Source organism: Musa acuminata, chromosome BXJ2-2 (genome assembly GCF_036884655.1).
Source record: "Musa acuminata AAA Group cultivar baxijiao chromosome BXJ2-2, Cavendish_Baxijiao_AAA, whole genome shotgun sequence".
NCBI classification, from domain to species: Eukaryota; Viridiplantae; Streptophyta; class Magnoliopsida; order Zingiberales; family Musaceae; genus Musa; species Musa acuminata.
Genome location: NC_088339.1, coordinates 21,171,533 through 21,186,787, shown reverse-complemented (window position 1 = coordinate 21,186,787; position 15,255 = coordinate 21,171,533). Strand labels below are relative to the sequence as shown.

At 39.5% G+C, this 15,255-nt stretch overlaps 2 protein-coding genes across 10 annotated transcripts; both read right to left on the bottom strand.

Annotated features, from left to right (window-relative positions):
- Positions 1-172: 172 nt before the first annotated feature.
- On the bottom strand, positions 173-10,836 carry LOC135605305 (uncharacterized). 9 transcript variants are annotated; one of them, XM_065095227.1, is made up of 6 exons: positions 10,401-10,834; positions 7,459-8,416; positions 6,801-6,843; positions 4,390-4,490; positions 4,107-4,180; positions 173-4,014 (listed from the first exon to the last, which is right to left on the bottom strand). In XM_065095227.1, exon 6 carries the CDS (start codon positions 3,770-3,772, stop codon positions 608-610), a length of 3,165 nt encoding a protein of 1,054 aa, XP_064951299.1. In that variant the 5' UTR covers positions 3,773-4,014; positions 4,107-4,180; positions 4,390-4,490; positions 6,801-6,843; positions 7,459-8,416; positions 10,401-10,834; the 3' UTR covers positions 173-607. The 9 variants fall into 9 exon arrangements, with proteins under 9 accessions (XP_064951299.1, XP_064951301.1, XP_064951300.1 ...); XM_065095229.1 differs by having other exon boundaries at positions 173-3,959; XM_065095228.1 differs by having other exon boundaries at positions 4,390-4,486.
- A 486-nt stretch (positions 10,837-11,322) lies between these two features.
- LOC135605307 (superoxide dismutase [Cu-Zn]) lies at positions 11,323-14,980 on the bottom strand. Its single transcript, XM_065095237.1, has 8 exons — positions 14,842-14,980; positions 14,341-14,427; positions 14,102-14,203; positions 13,895-13,990; positions 13,741-13,772; positions 13,567-13,642; positions 11,747-11,800; positions 11,323-11,585 (listed from the first exon to the last, which is right to left on the bottom strand). Exons 2-8 carry the CDS (start codon positions 14,414-14,416, stop codon positions 11,563-11,565), a joined length of 459 nt encoding a protein of 152 aa, XP_064951309.1. The 5' UTR covers positions 14,417-14,427; positions 14,842-14,980; the 3' UTR covers positions 11,323-11,562.
- Between the last annotated feature and the right edge of the window lie 275 nt (positions 14,981-15,255).

Sequence of the window (15,255 nt, the reverse complement as noted above, 5' to 3'; positions counted from 1 at the left end):
TCTCTCTCCGTAAGCTTACATTAGCTTGAGGTAGAACCAAAAAAGAAATGTGTCTTGAATCCCACACGACCAGCGCCATTCAAGGAGAGGAGATATATATATATTATAAGAAGAAATGCCAGACCGCATAAAGTGAAGCAGATTGAGACGAAAGTAATGACTAAGTCGAAGCTAAGAGCAAACTTTAAATATTTTTCTGATCTGAGTTACCTAGATTAGATTGCAACAGTCGGAGGAGATTACACGCCTACAGAGGATGAATGGATGAAAAAGCATCATCTGCAACATCCATTAGCTGGCAGCTTCTTGCACACCTCGCGAAAATTCGGTTACTCTGGCTTGTGTTCACATAGGAGCATAGTGAACTATGAGACTTGATTACAAACTCAACAGAACAGAGGTTCCCATGCATTGTGCGGACTTTCCTCACACAGGCACCCATGTGTAGACATGGAATCACCAACCTGCAGTAACCCTGCACTGCAGTTCAAGGTTTCCATAAGCTGCTGAAGGTACCCAAGTTGATCTCTTTAACCAAGTACCCAAGGTTTCCATAAGCTGCTGAAGGTACCCAAGGTTTCCATAAGTTGCTGAAGGTAACCGAGTATCATGCGGAGTCCGAGATAAGTAAAATGTCAGGTATAGATGCAGTATCCAGCTCCCAATAACCACGAAGTTTCCCTCCTCTTTCGTTTGTCAGTCGGAATGAAGGTATCTTATGAGAGAATCTAGTATATTCATTGGCTGGTACATCCATGGTCACAGCTTTTCCTTCGTTTTCATGTTTGAAAACGGCTCTATAACCATCAACCTTTGTCAAAAGTCGAACTTTCAGGCCAGCATCGGTGCATTCAGAAATTTCCACCACATCATACTCACAGTTTTGCCAGTCTGAACGGCTCCATCCAGCACTCCAGTTCTTGTATACAGCCCAAATCTCACCATGGCATGGAAGAATGTCATATCGGTTTCTTCTGGCACTTGGTTTGGCCTGCACAAGATGAGAAAACATACCCATGTTCTCAAATGCCACACTCTGCTGTTCCACTTTAAATGTACCACATGCAACCGGCATTCCCTCTTGTATCCAGTGTGCCTCCTCCTCTGAAACAGGACAGGCCTCAAGCCATGCTATATGCACTTTATGATATTCTAACTCAACTTTCTTCACCCATCCATAGTAATTGGGATACTGATCTATTTCACTGTATAATGCCCAAATCTGACCACGTTGGACATTTTCTATTGACTTCCCCTCATCAAAATTGTGAAATTCTGCTTCAGGATATTCAACGACAAGGGGGCTCGACGATGACATTGGAGATGAATTTTCATTTTCAGCAGAATTATCATGGATATCAGCAGCATCTAACCTGTCTTCCTCTCTTATCACTACTTCAGGCTGCTTTGTATCATTTTGTGCATGCTTCCAAGCTTCTGATTGCTGGCGTCCACCAGCTTGATATAGTTCTGCATGAGTAACATCCTTCATTCCAGGTTCCACCTCATTGTCTGTGGACTTGAAACATGAAACATGAGATTCACTCAAATTTCCAACTCCACTTGTACCGCCACCAAGACTAACGGAAGGAAATGACTCTGAAAAGTCAGTAGGAAGAGATGCTGGATCAAGCTCCAGACAACCTTGAGGAATACCTTCTTTTTCGGTCCCATTCAACCTGTAAGAAGGGATACCGTGAGAAAATCTAAGTATTTCATTAGGGGGTATCATATATGGAGCCATAGCCATCTCCTTTGCTCGCATGAACAAGCTCACAAAACCTTCTATCTTAACCAAGGGAATCACGCTGATTCCAGCATCCACTGCAAAATCTGAAAGTACTTCTATAACTTCATATTTATACAGCCTATGATTGCCAGCATCAGATCTCCACCCAGCATTCCAGTCCTTGAAGAGAGCCCAAACCTCGCCATTTCTAGGATATATATCATATGAGTTCCTTCTTTTCCCCTTTTCCCAAGACACAATATGTGAGAACATCAGATGATCTTCAGCAAACTGTGTGGATCCTAGTATATAATTCCCACAACCAACTGGCAATTCCTCACCGGACCAGACTGTCTCAACTTCATTTAAGGGATTATGCTCAAGCCAAGTTATCCGCAACTTGAAATGTGGGGCATGTACATGACGAATTCGTGCATAGAATCGAGGCATTCCATCAAGATTATCGTAGAGTGCCCATATCTGATCAACTGAAAATTTATTTACATGCCTAAGTTTTTCAAAGTCGTAAAATTCTGGATCAGGATATGTCAATGTATCATGTTCAGGTGAGGTCTTAGATCTGGAATCAATGCTAGACTCCGCTGCAGGCCCTAACTTCTCTTCCGTGCCTGTATCTAGTTTGCTTTCCCCTGTTGGATCTACATTAACACCTTCACTTCCATTTAGTGGTTGCTTTTCGGAGGCATCATCTTTGTAAATGTTCTCCATTTTATCATCACCAAATTCAGTGGCTTTGACACTCGAAGTCACCCCATCGGTATCAGCATGGGACGATCCTGCATGCCCATCAGCACTACCTGATGACTCACCTCTCCACTTTTTGTAACTAGGAGAATTTATAAAGTCATCATCATCTTCGCTTCCGACTTCACTATAATTAATATTCTGCTTAAGCCTGGTTGACCTACGTGGTGCAGACGATGAAGAATACTGCTTTGCTTGAGGGCCATCTACCTCAATAGCTATGTCTTCTTCAACATCAGTGCTATCTGATTCACTGGATTCCACAGCCACCTTTCTGCTCCTCTTCAGATTAGCATTGGCAGTTGAAGGCTTAGCAGTCTTCCCTCCTTCATTCATTTGCCTGGGGTTCTTTTCCTCGAACTGAACCTCATTACTTGCAACACCTTTAACATCCATTCTGTCATCTGTAGCCATGTTTGCCATGTTTGTAGGTCCACCTCCATGCCCAAAGGGGGCCCATGGTCCTCCACCAACACCACTCTTAAGCCCTGTACTAGAAGAGGCATTTCCAGATTGACTTTGCAGGTTAACATTATTAGCTTGCTGAACTGGAATCTGATGATGTGAATTTCCAACGTTGTTCCAGGATTGACCAGACTTTACCCCAGAAGGCGCAGCTTCTGCATTCAAATCATATGCAATGAAGGGCTTCGAACAATGCTGACAGCGGAGAGTTTTGTTCAATATGCTAAGGTAGTACTGGTATCTCATGCTGCAATTAGGACAAATAGTCCAGAATGTATTGGCAGTAGCAAAAGCTGATGGTTGCTGCTGTTGCTGATTTAGGCCATTAAAAGACACTGCACTGAAATTGCTTCTAGCATAAAAGCTGTTCCTCATCTGTGGAGCAGGCTGCCTGGAAGAGGCAGTTCTGATATTAACATTCATTTTAACATCATAGTGTTGTCGTGTTAGTCGATCGGACAGAATCTTATGTGCTTCTCCAATTAACTTGAAGGCAGCCTCAGCACCTGCAAATTGGTTTTTATCAGGATGAAGTAAAAGTGCAAGCTTTCGGTACTGTTTCTTGATAGATGAGTCATCTGCTGTTGGCTCTACTTGCAGAATCCCATACCAGTCCATCTCTCCGTTAATTTTAGCATCAGCAGAGCAATGAACTTCACAGACAGTTAACATATGAGAGATGTTCTCAAGCTCTGGAAAGAGATGCTGGGCCTTCCGAGCAATCTTAAGTGCCCCAATGAAATCTCTACTTTGCATCTTCTTTTCTGCAACTTCCCTCGCTCTGATAGCCTCTTCTTTATTACACTCCATCATGTAATAGAAATGACAGAACACACTTGTACTGCCAGATTGCGCTTGATGATTTTCCACTCTTGAAAATCTATATACAAAAAAGATCACGACTCCTCTTCTTGCTCAGGTTTCGACGCAAAGCATAGCAAAGAGCAATCCTCATTTAATTTTAATTCCTTTCAAGACAAGCTTCTTCTCTGGTAGATCACTGCAGACAGTAGGCCATCAACAATACTCACCACAATTTAATGAAATTGATGTACCTGAATACAGTACCAGAACTTTATATAACAATAAGAGATTGTCAAATACAAGGGTTCGCCAAAAAGCCAATATGTAACTTCCGAAATCTTACATTTCATCCAATTTTAGAAGCTTCGAGGCCAATTTTCCTGATGAAATTATATTAGCAAAGGTCCAAGCAAAAACCTGCAGTATAAGACCATGTCTGTAATTTTCTTTCAAAAACAGTGATATCATACACGTTATTCTTATGCTACAGCTCAAAACCATTTTATCTATAAATGAAGTCATTATACCTGTGTTATTTTTTTAGAATTTATTAATCTTATTTCTATTTTTTTAGTTTTCAATCTTAACCAAAAGCCATCTCCATAATTCATGTATCATAAAAGTACCTTGTTAATACAACTTGCATGGACAAAACTATGCTGGATTGATCTTTTATGGCTTCATGTAGGTATGTAATGTAACAATGAGGATATATACTTTTGGCTGCCTACATACAAATGGTTAACACACTTCAGCATGTTAAATGTTATGTTAATCATATTTCCTATTCTCTATTGAAACAACATAATCTTTATTGAATGAGAGACAAACATTTAAAAAACTTGGATTAAAAAACTAACAAGGACTTTGAGCATATTTTACCAACATGCAATGAATTGCTTAATATTAAACTATTGATCAAATTTATCTTGCTTAACTATGGATTGTTGTGCAATCAAACTATATGCTTGGATTTAAGAAAATACCATCATGCGTTTGAAATTAATCCCCTGGATTTTGATCGATCAAAATAATATCATTAGCATACGACATGCACCAAGAAATTTTATTAATTTTACCTAGCAAGTTCACCAAATATTAGTGCAAAAAAATGACTTAAAAGTGATGCTTCACATAAGCATGTAGCTCTACCAAGCTCACTAAATACTCCTATTGTTCTAACATTATTGAAAACTCCATTGTACATATCATTTATCACCAATTTAATTATTAGATACAAATTCTTTTTTACAACACACGTTGTATTCCTGGGAATTAGTACAATTTTAAACTTTTTCTATGTCAATAATAACCACTTGCAACTTTTTACCTATATATATATTTTTCCATTGAGGCCAATTAATAAATAACATCTATAATATATCCTCCTAGGCATGAAATCCAACATGATTTTCAGAAAAAACATGCTTCATATCTTAATTTTTGTTCAGTCATCCTTACAAAGTTTCACAGTATTACTTGTTGTCCTAAATATGCTGCCATTAGAAAGACATTTAATAACACCCTATTCTTTTAAATTGGCATCCAGAAAAACTTCCCATTCACCAGGGTTTTTTTAACTTTTTTTAATAATTTAATCATCTGAATTATCACCAAATCTTCTAAGCTCTTCCAAACCTCCATATACACAACATTTTATTTTTACTCGAGTATTTTTATCCTCTTCAAAACATTATTTACCTTACGTGTCCTAGTTTTTGAACAAATCTATAATTTAGTCTTATTACTCTTTCTTACCAAAAAAATAGGGCATTTGTTAAATAATTTATCTATCTCTCCTTAATCTCAATTCATGTACAAGCAACCTTTAGTCTTCAATATCATGCATCTAATAATAACTAAATTCCCCTTCCCCTAACTCTAGCAAGTACATATGTATGTCCCATGTCTTTAACCCCTTACTATAAACTTTTAACTTTCCTACACTCAATTTCAGCTGCTATAATATATATCTTCTACAATTCTCCCTATATCTACAACTCTACTAACATCTACAGCAAAATTTCTTTGTAATAAGTGTTTTTTAAGCTTCATTACAGCATCAAGCCTCCATATATGCACTAACCTTATGTATACGCTCTACGGTTCTGCTAATCTAATTAGCTGTCAAAGTCCACACAGCCTACTAGGTCTGCAGTTTGCCTTAAGCAAGTGTACATAAGAGGAAAATATTTCAAGGTCGAGCAAGAAGAGAGGAAGAAAGAACCATCAAAAGCGAAGGAGAGACAGGAAAACTAATGATCAGCACTAACTATTAATGATGTCACAGCCATGAAGCTACAGCTAATGATCCATACATCATAATTTCACCTTCCTCGAGCACCCCGAACATCCTTAACAGCCATGAAATCTGATAAGTCCCTAGGTATCTTTTCTAACGTTGCAATATAGAGATTAAAATAAGATGATTATTGAAGGCCAAAATAACAAACCTATAACATAAATAATGAAATAAATCCTGAAGATCATCTGCCATTGCCTCATCAGCTTATTTGTGCCTTTGAGGTGCACATTGTTTCCTACAACAAAGGCTATCATCCCCTTTTATCCAAGCACTAGTGAAATTCTATGGTTTACGTCAGTTGCACGTGCTGCAACTGCAACAAATAAGGTCGAGTTTTTTACCTGCCTATTGACAGTAATCTTCAATTTAGTTATGAAGCCTTATAGGAAGCTGCAACAGATATATAACTCCAGAAAAAAAACAAGGTAGATAATCATTACACGACAAAACAACACAATATGAGTTTAACATTAGAATCACACTCTTACAATCTGCTAATAACTTGTTTCACTCCAAAGAAAGGTCAGTTCAATCTTTTGAAAAACGAGAAAAGAAAGCTTACAGCACAAGCTACATTATGGCCCTGAGGTATTATGTAGCTTAGAAGATTAGGATAAAGAAAAACCACAGCCATCCAGGCACTGAGCAGAAAGTCAACTAGAAAGTTTAACACTTAAAAACTACAAAATGTCATATTCTCAGTAGCAAAGAACAGTACAAGACCCTTATCACCTGCCCGCATCAAAATCCAGCTATAAGTCCGAAAATTCAGAACCTGCAGAACAAGAACCATAAGCAATCATTGTGGGCTCTCTTATGACAATGATATCGTGGCTAGAAGTCCAAAATTTTGTTCTAGACTCTCTTGAGATTATGGAAAAATGAGAGCTACAAACAATCATGTCACACTTTCTTGTAACAATGATAGCTGTCATCAGCAAAACAGACAAAAAGTAGAGCAAATACATGAAATGATTAGCTAAATTGATAGTCCAATATCTCGCGCAATCTCCATTGGGGTATAAAGTCCAAAATAATCGATAACAACTGACCTAATACAGAACAAGATCAGTCAACACAATCGCTTGGATCCCAAAAACAGCTACATAAGTCGCACTTCATTCTTTTGGCAAGCAGAAACCATATATTTAAGAGTCGAAAAACCAAACACCCATTCTTACTCAACAAAATCGTAGAGAGAATAAACCGCTACCAAAAAATCTCAACACCACGAGAAAGATATCCAACTCCATCAAAACCCTAACAGTAAATAGCAACGACATAAAACAAAAGCCCTACTCCACGAGCTACAATCCTTCGAAGAAACCAAAATCGTAAATCCTTCCCACATCCGGAATCTCGAACCGTGAACGGGAGAACAGGATTTTACCCGGGTTGCCTTGCGCCCGAAGAAGGGGCGAGCTCAGCGTCCTAACCGCGGAACGGGGAGCAATCGCGAGGGCGAAGAACTCGAAGACCGTAAGCGGAGGACAAGGGGAAGTATTCCGAGAGGTCGAGCTGAGGAGCTACGCCTCGGGGTGAATGCACCTCCGCCGGAGCCCTAACTCGGCGGCCGAGGATTTATTATTGTGGAAGGGCGAGTTCTTTCCTTACCCGTTTCGGAACTTACCCGCTCACCTGGCTGACTCGAGCAAAAGTCCCATAAGTAACCGAGAATTCCATTGGCCATCAGGATGGGGTCCGCCTCAAAGACCCGAGTCCCGCGGCGTTCCACATCTCCACAAATGATACGTTCGGGTGGTGGGTCTGCTATGTCAGACCATGTCTCTCATGGGTCCCACTCCATTCCCACGGTGACTGGACAGGTAGACAACTCGGGTACCCCGAGAGTTAGTCAGGACGCACTCGGTCCATTCATGAGAAAGCTGTGATTCTGTCCAAATAGCGCAACAGAAAAACAAAAAAGGCTGCAAAGGCTTCCATCCAAATGACAAAGGAGGATAAGTTGTAGGAGAGCATTCTTGTTATGCTCCAAGTAATTCTTTCACACTCAGGGATTGCATGTCTTGGATCACAAAACAATCACCACAAAGATGTCTCCATCATATCATATGAACCTACCGCCCTGCCATCGAGTTCATCCGCAGAGTTACTAAGTGTATGGCAGCATTAGCGGATGAGAAGGCTCCATGGAAGCTTTCCTGGAATGATACCATCTCCAAATCCTTTGCCATCTTCAGCAATATTTCGCCCAGGTCTGACTGCTGCTCCATCAAGGACTCATAGTATGAGCGTGCAGCAACCTTGCTGATCTCTGCATTAGCAGCTTCGGGACAATACTCGTCGTCCAGCCACTTGTGAAGAGTTACTCTAAGCCATTCTGATTCCTGAAGAAGCACCACATAACTGAGATTTATTGTGCTAGAACTGACAAGCAAGTAGTAGAAATAAGGGATAATGAAGCACATCGATCGTGGTCTAGGGTGTGAAGAAATGAACACTTCCATATGTCATGATTGATCGGTTTACCAAATAGTCTAGGAAAATCCAAGTGCGAATTGGAACATTTATAATTAAGATCATGCAACTTTAGGACTTAAATATAGCAGCAAAAAGAGTGGCACATTAGTGTGATGGATTAACACATTTAAGTATTCCAATACATTATCATCATAGTCAGACTATGAAGACCCGGATCGTTCATCTGGTGATGTAGATAATTGTCTTCATAAAAAACATAAGTGTGTGATATAAGAACCTAACCTTCCATATGAAAGGTTGATTCCTGCCCTTTATCACAGTATCTGGACCCACTCTCCCATGCATAGAGACAAACATGCAGATGAAATTTCTTAACATTTAGTGACTGAATATAATGCACTTCCAGGCTCCCATTCGCTGGTGCCAATTTCAGGCTTCCTAATAGCATCTCTTGTCATAAGACCTCTCTATCGTGAAGTGAATCAAATAGCTGAATTTGTTGTATATAATTATTTGAACATTATAAAACTTTGTCAAATGATAACCTGATTCACAATTCCACTGTGAGTTGCAGTGCTGTCACCTTATTGCTGCTCCACCGAAGGTGGACGATACACCCTATAAAGAGGCCTTGTCACTAACCAAGAACTAATGCTTGTCAAATTTTGATTGCTTTACCAAAGACTAGAACTCTTTCCTGCCACCGTAGAATCGAGAAAATATATCCCACAACAGGAAAAAACCCACAAAGTGAAAAGGCTAAATTACATGAATTGTCCTTCAACCATTGATGTTGTTTTGAGGTGGTCTTAAATTTTTTTTTTGACTTAATAGTACTGTAACAATCAAATCTTTGATTTATTCTAATATAATCAAATCAAACCTAAGTTCTCTGGTTGGCTTGGATCAAATAGTCCATATGGCAGAATAAATATTTTTTTTTTCCACGATAGAGAGCATCTCAGGACATCTTCGGTAACCATGGACTAGACCTTCAGGGAGTTGCTTGAGGAACTTTGTAAAGGTGGAGAAGGCATCAGTGAGAACCACTTGCTTGAAGCTCTTAGAGTTGGCCTTGGTGGGGCTGGCCCTCCTTGATGAGGTGGAGGGGGCCAAGGCTGTTACTGACTCTGAGCTTATTGTTGTCATGGGTGAGACAGACAAGGTCGGAGGAGACGTAAGAGTGGGCAACGAGGGAAATGATGAGCAAAGTAGCGGTCTGCTCCAATGAGGAAGAAAATGCTCTCCTTTTAGGCAATGAGGGGTGGCTGAGGGGGATTTTGCCTTTGCCATTGCTGAACGGATGGCAATAAAGGAGACACGGATGAGCGAGTAGACATTTCTTGTGTAGTGGTCGAGCTAGGTGAACAACTTCTTGAAGATGGTGACAAGGATGATGGCGAAGACCAGACGGACAAGGTTGTAAGGACACCATCTGACCTCCCTTTCCCTTCCCCGTCCTTAATGTTTCTGTTACCCTTCTTCCTACAGGTCTTCTTGTCCCTCGTCTTGTACAAAACCTCCACCGACCAAGTCCTCTTCTTTTGCTTCTGCTCCTAATAATAAAATTCACTTGACGTCGCTGATGTTGCATTGTCAGAGGCCTGGTAGCAATTGTGTGCTACAACTAAGATGCCCTTCGATCTGACCTTACTAAACAAAAGTAGCGTGCAGGACACCCCGCCGCCGCTCCCCTCCCCTCCCCAGTTCTAAATATTTGACTTTTAAATGGTTCTAACATCTAAAAGTTCCTTCAAAGCGGTAAGATCAAAATTGCTTATTATTCTTCTTCAGCATTCCACGTTCGCTTCCAGTATTTGAAGAATTGTTCGACTCGGCACAAACTGAAGACAGCAAATAAAGAATCAATAGGAAGAAACGAAGGCGAACCTGTAAAGCGTTCGAAGGGGTCAACCAAGCTTCGGGGACCCTAAGTTCCTGGACCGGGGCTTCCTCGGCCTCCTCCTCATCCGGGGGTCCAGCGGCGGACGCGGCGAGACGGAGTGGGCGAGGTTGGGGATTTGGGGCGCAGAGCCATCGATGGGTGAGGAATTGGGGCTTTCGGTAGACGACGCCGCTTCTAAGCTTGGAAGCGGAGGCGAATTTGGTAGGCGGAGAAGAGAGAAGCGAAGGGTCCTCTACGGGCGTCGGCGAGATGCCCATCGGATGCAAGATCCAGCATCCCATCCCGATGAGCTCCGAGTTGAGGACGTTATGTGACACCTATCAGCTAATAGTGCGAGTACTGATCGGTGAACATCGGTTGGCCCCACCCTTGCTTGTGAACGGCGGTGAGAGATTTTGGTATGGGTTTTCATTCATCGGTCGATCCACTAAGTCCTGCACCGCTCTAACGTAAATATTTCCTTGGAATTATAATTATTATCGGCATTAAAGAACATGCATACGAGTCGTTTGATGCATTTGATATGCAAGCATTTACTAATAGCTTGCAAAATTTAAAAAATTAATCATAATATTTTGATTTGATGACCCAAAATCAGAATTTATAATGGCACAGGTTCTAAGTATTACTTTATGATTCCTCATCAACCCATGTTCCTTTTTGTGGCTAGATAAATATAAACAAGTTCATGATTAATAGTATAGTCTACTCAAAAAAGAGTCACTGATTGAGATTTCAGGTTACTATGGCTCTGATATGTCTTGAGAGAATTAATTCATCGGACTTTTAGAGCATAAAGTAACCACTAAGATAATGTACGATAAACAAAAAATACGAGAGCCCATCAAAATATATCAGGTTTAGAACCACACAAGCACTTCGCCATATGCTGGCAGCACAAACAAGAAAGGCAAAGAGGAAGCAACATCACATAATAATCGCAAAACGAAGTTAATGCAAAACGCACCTCACTGCTACAGCATAAGTATACACTGCATAAGTTTGTTGCTTATTAACCATAATAATGCTAATAAGGAAAAGGAAGCATAGGAGTTCCAGGCTAATGCCTCTCTTGATTAATTGTGTGCTGCAGAGCATAACAAAGCATTCCCTCCACTCACAGACTACTGGAATTCTACAACTAGCTCAACCTTGGAGTCCAATAATCCCTAGAAAAAGAGCCAATTGGAAAACAAAGAAAGTTAATATAAATATAAAAATTAGAGGTATAATTGAGATCGCAGTTTGCAAAATTGGAATGAGCAAGGACATGGATAAACAAATAGACAAGAAAGAAAACAGCTGAATCAATTAGAACAGTAAAACTCACCGCAGGCAACCCTTCCACCAGCATTTCCAGTGCTTTTGCTCAGCTCATGTCCACCTATAAAAGAGCACAAAGCTTGTCACAGCAAATTTGCTCAACTATACCACATGTATGTCAGATGGAATTCGCATTCCTTCTGACATGAGCTGCACCATGGGAGCAACATTGCCGTGCCTCAGTCCAACCAAATTAGTACACAATATAACAAGCAAACATGTCAGACTGCAAGGTGCATGGAGCTTAGCCATGAATCAAAAAGGGATCCTTTGATCTTAGATAGGTAAATTTTCCCTCATATATATGTGTCTACATGAAATTTGGAGCTATAAAATATAGTAAAAATAAGACATGATTCATGGGGCTGTATAAGACATTATCACAATGAAGAGAAAACATCAAATTCCTTGTGCAAGATAGGCACTATATAAAGAGGGCATCGTCTTGGTCTTCCATCTTTCAAGTAAATGCTATAAATCGCTAACCTAGATATATATCTATAGATATATGGGAAAATTTCAAGATCTGAAGAGTGACAGTTTAATAGCACGTGGTATCAACTAATTCCAACAGTAAACACTCATCCATAACGGCATAATTCAAGGCTGACAAAAAATTGACTGATTTATGGTCCTTATAGCATAAAAATGGTCAGCATCAATTAGAACCAATCAAACTCAACGAGTTTGATGATTTTGGCGAATTGCATACTTAATAGCCTCTGGAGAAGTAAAAGATGAGGCCACTTGTATGTAAAAAAGAGAAGAGGGAACCCCATATAAAGCAAAGAAGATAAAACTTTGTTATAATTGCAAAACAAAGAGGATGCTACCACTATTGCATTATCAATTCTTCACAGTTATCATATTTATCATCGCCACCAATGCTGCAATTTTTGTTGCTCACAAAAAGGTGTAAGGATGAGAAAGGCAGTAAGACACACTAATTTGAGGAAACAAGGATGCCAGTAACAATATCTAAAGATGCAGAAATTATCCAAAATCACACAGGTATCCTCTCCAATTAAAATATATTTTTCTTTATTTACTTTTTAATTATCTAACATTTTACCAGCATGGTGATCAAAGGAACAACGAAGTCATTCAAACATCAATTATTTAAAATTTTATATTCCATTTCTGTGTTTTTCTTCAAAATACATAATATTTTTAAATTTCATGAATTTTATTATTTATGTTTTGTTATTTTATGATTTCATATTTTATTTTTAAAATAATCATTCCAGTCAATCCTGACAATCTAATCCAACAAATGATTACTTCGACAATTAATTATCATTACAAATATGTGTCCTAGAATCATATTAACAAACATTTAACCCAAAGAAAGAATTAACAGTCAATGATTTTCATCCCATCGATGACAGCTCTGTGCAAAGTAGAAACATATTTATGCTATGTTGCCTAAACAGGCCTAGTTGCTACCATTGTGCTTGGTTAAAAATCACAATGGCAGGAGAAAGTAATTATGACTTGTTACTGCTCTTGCCTATGGTCACTCATGCTCAAGTACAAGTGTCATGCCAGCACACGCTGTTCTTCCAAACCGTGCTCAAAACTTGTCATGAAATGAAAATTCATTCATAATCCTATACCAAAGTGTTTGAGATGTTTAAGAAGCAAAAAGTAGAACAAAAACATGAGGTTTATATTTTCTTCTAGTGCAGCAAAAAGAAAAATAGCTGGAAAATGATATACAGAAACAATCATTGTTCAAACATCAAAGTAATATCAGACGATGCTTTTCAAAATGGACAAACTATCAACCATGATATTAACATTACTGTTTGAAAAAGTAAATATTACCTTTTCCAAGATCATCAGGATCAGCATGGACCACAACGGCTCTCCCGATAATCGAATTTGGTCCAGAGAGGGGAATCTGCAATGTAGAACAATGCCGCAGACTTCGGTAAGCAAAATATGGATCGTTTCATTTTGAAGAATATTTTTTTAAAAAATGTAGATGCAATACATCACCTGGTTATCAACTTTGGAAATGGTAACAGTACCTGAAGAATCAAATCTAATATATTAATAAACTAATACATCCAGAACATTCACCATAGGCAATGACTGCCCAGGACATACCAACTTTCTTTTTGATACAGATAATAAAGAGAGTATTAATTACCATCCTCCCCAGCAGTCACATTCCCCAGATCACCAGCATGGCGATTGTCATCTTCAGGGGCACCGTGTTCCTTCCCAACAGGATTAAAATGTGGCCCTGGAAGACAGAAGAACATCAGGAGAAGCAAGAAAATGTAAGTACTTAATCCTAAGACTTATTTTAAGTAAGATCATTGATGTCCGATAGGAAAAAGGAAATGGTCATTACCAGTTGACATGCAACCATTGGTGGTGTCACCAAGAGCATGAACATGGAAGCCGTGAAGTCCAGGCTTAAGGCCAGAGATGGATCCAGTAACTGTGGTTGGACCTGCAACAAGGGTTCAATCTCCCGAAATAAGATCTGGTTCCCAAAGCAATATCGACGGAAATGACAAAAGAAAACCATAAACCTAGCTTTGAAAAAGACTAGCACGGAGTTGACAACGAGCCCACGAAATATCTCACCATCTCCTTCTTGGCTGAAGTAAATGGTGCCCTTAACATCCTCACTGCCACCAAGAACAACAACAGCCTTCACCATTTTCTTGTGTTCTGCACATCAGGACATCCAAAAACAAGGAAAGGGAAAACATCATCACACAAGCAAATGAACACAATCAAACCAGCATAAACGAACAATCGATCAACCACGAACACATCATATCACGCCAGGATGTTAGAATCGCAGCTATAGAAGCGGCAAAAACCGGAGCCGATAAAGTCAGAAAACCCCAAGTCCGAAGAAAACAACCAGATCGGGAGACCCGCTGAAAACCAGTACTGGTCGAGCTACAGAGAGAAGAAGGCGAAATCTCCGAGGGACCAGATTCACCTCACGCGACCCCTTCGATCACAAAAAATGAGAAGAACCAGATCGAACGAAAAACAAGGTCGATCGAACCTAAAGATAAACAAGGTCGATCGAAGAAAAAGATGAAGGCGACATCTGCAAGAGATCGGATTTACCTCAGGCGACCCCTCCGAAACGAGAAGACGATAACGAGAGGAGGAAGACTCGAGAAGTGGTGTGCGTTTTGGGAGGGGGGGGGTCGGTGGTACCGGCCACCATTAAATATCGGCAATAATGACCAAAGAAGAGGATAAGTTAACCCCATGGTGAGAATAAACTTACATTTCTCACCAAATATTAAGGATCATAATAAAATAAAATAAAAACTATTTATTTTTTATCATTATAGTTTAAAATAAAATATTATTATGAACTATATTTTTAAATAATTAAAAAATAACAATAAATCTCCTAATTAAAAGACATCTAAAGAGCAAATACTTTTGACCACTACTAATTATGATTCATATATAGCTAATTTCAGTTTAAAACACACAAAATTACAGATAAACTAAATATTCTTAACATTA

Excerpts from the sequence above, each read along its gene's own strand:
- LOC135605305 (XM_065095233.1), bottom strand. The coding sequence starts at position 3,772 with ATGATGGAGTGTAATAAAGAAGAGGCTATCAGAGCGAGGGAAGTTGCA.
- LOC135605307 (XM_065095237.1), bottom strand. The coding sequence starts at position 14,416 with ATGGTGAAGGCTGTTGTTGTTCTTGGTGGCAGTGAGGATGTTAAGGGC. Across the intron at positions 14,204-14,340 it reads CTTCAGCCAAGAAGGAGATG|GTCCAACCACAGTTACTGGA; the intron begins GTGAGATATTTC and ends CCCTTGTTGCAG. Across the intron at positions 13,773-13,894 it reads TGTGACTGCTGGGGAGGATG|GTACTGTTACCATTTCCAAA; the intron begins GTAATTAATACT and ends TTGATTCTTCAG.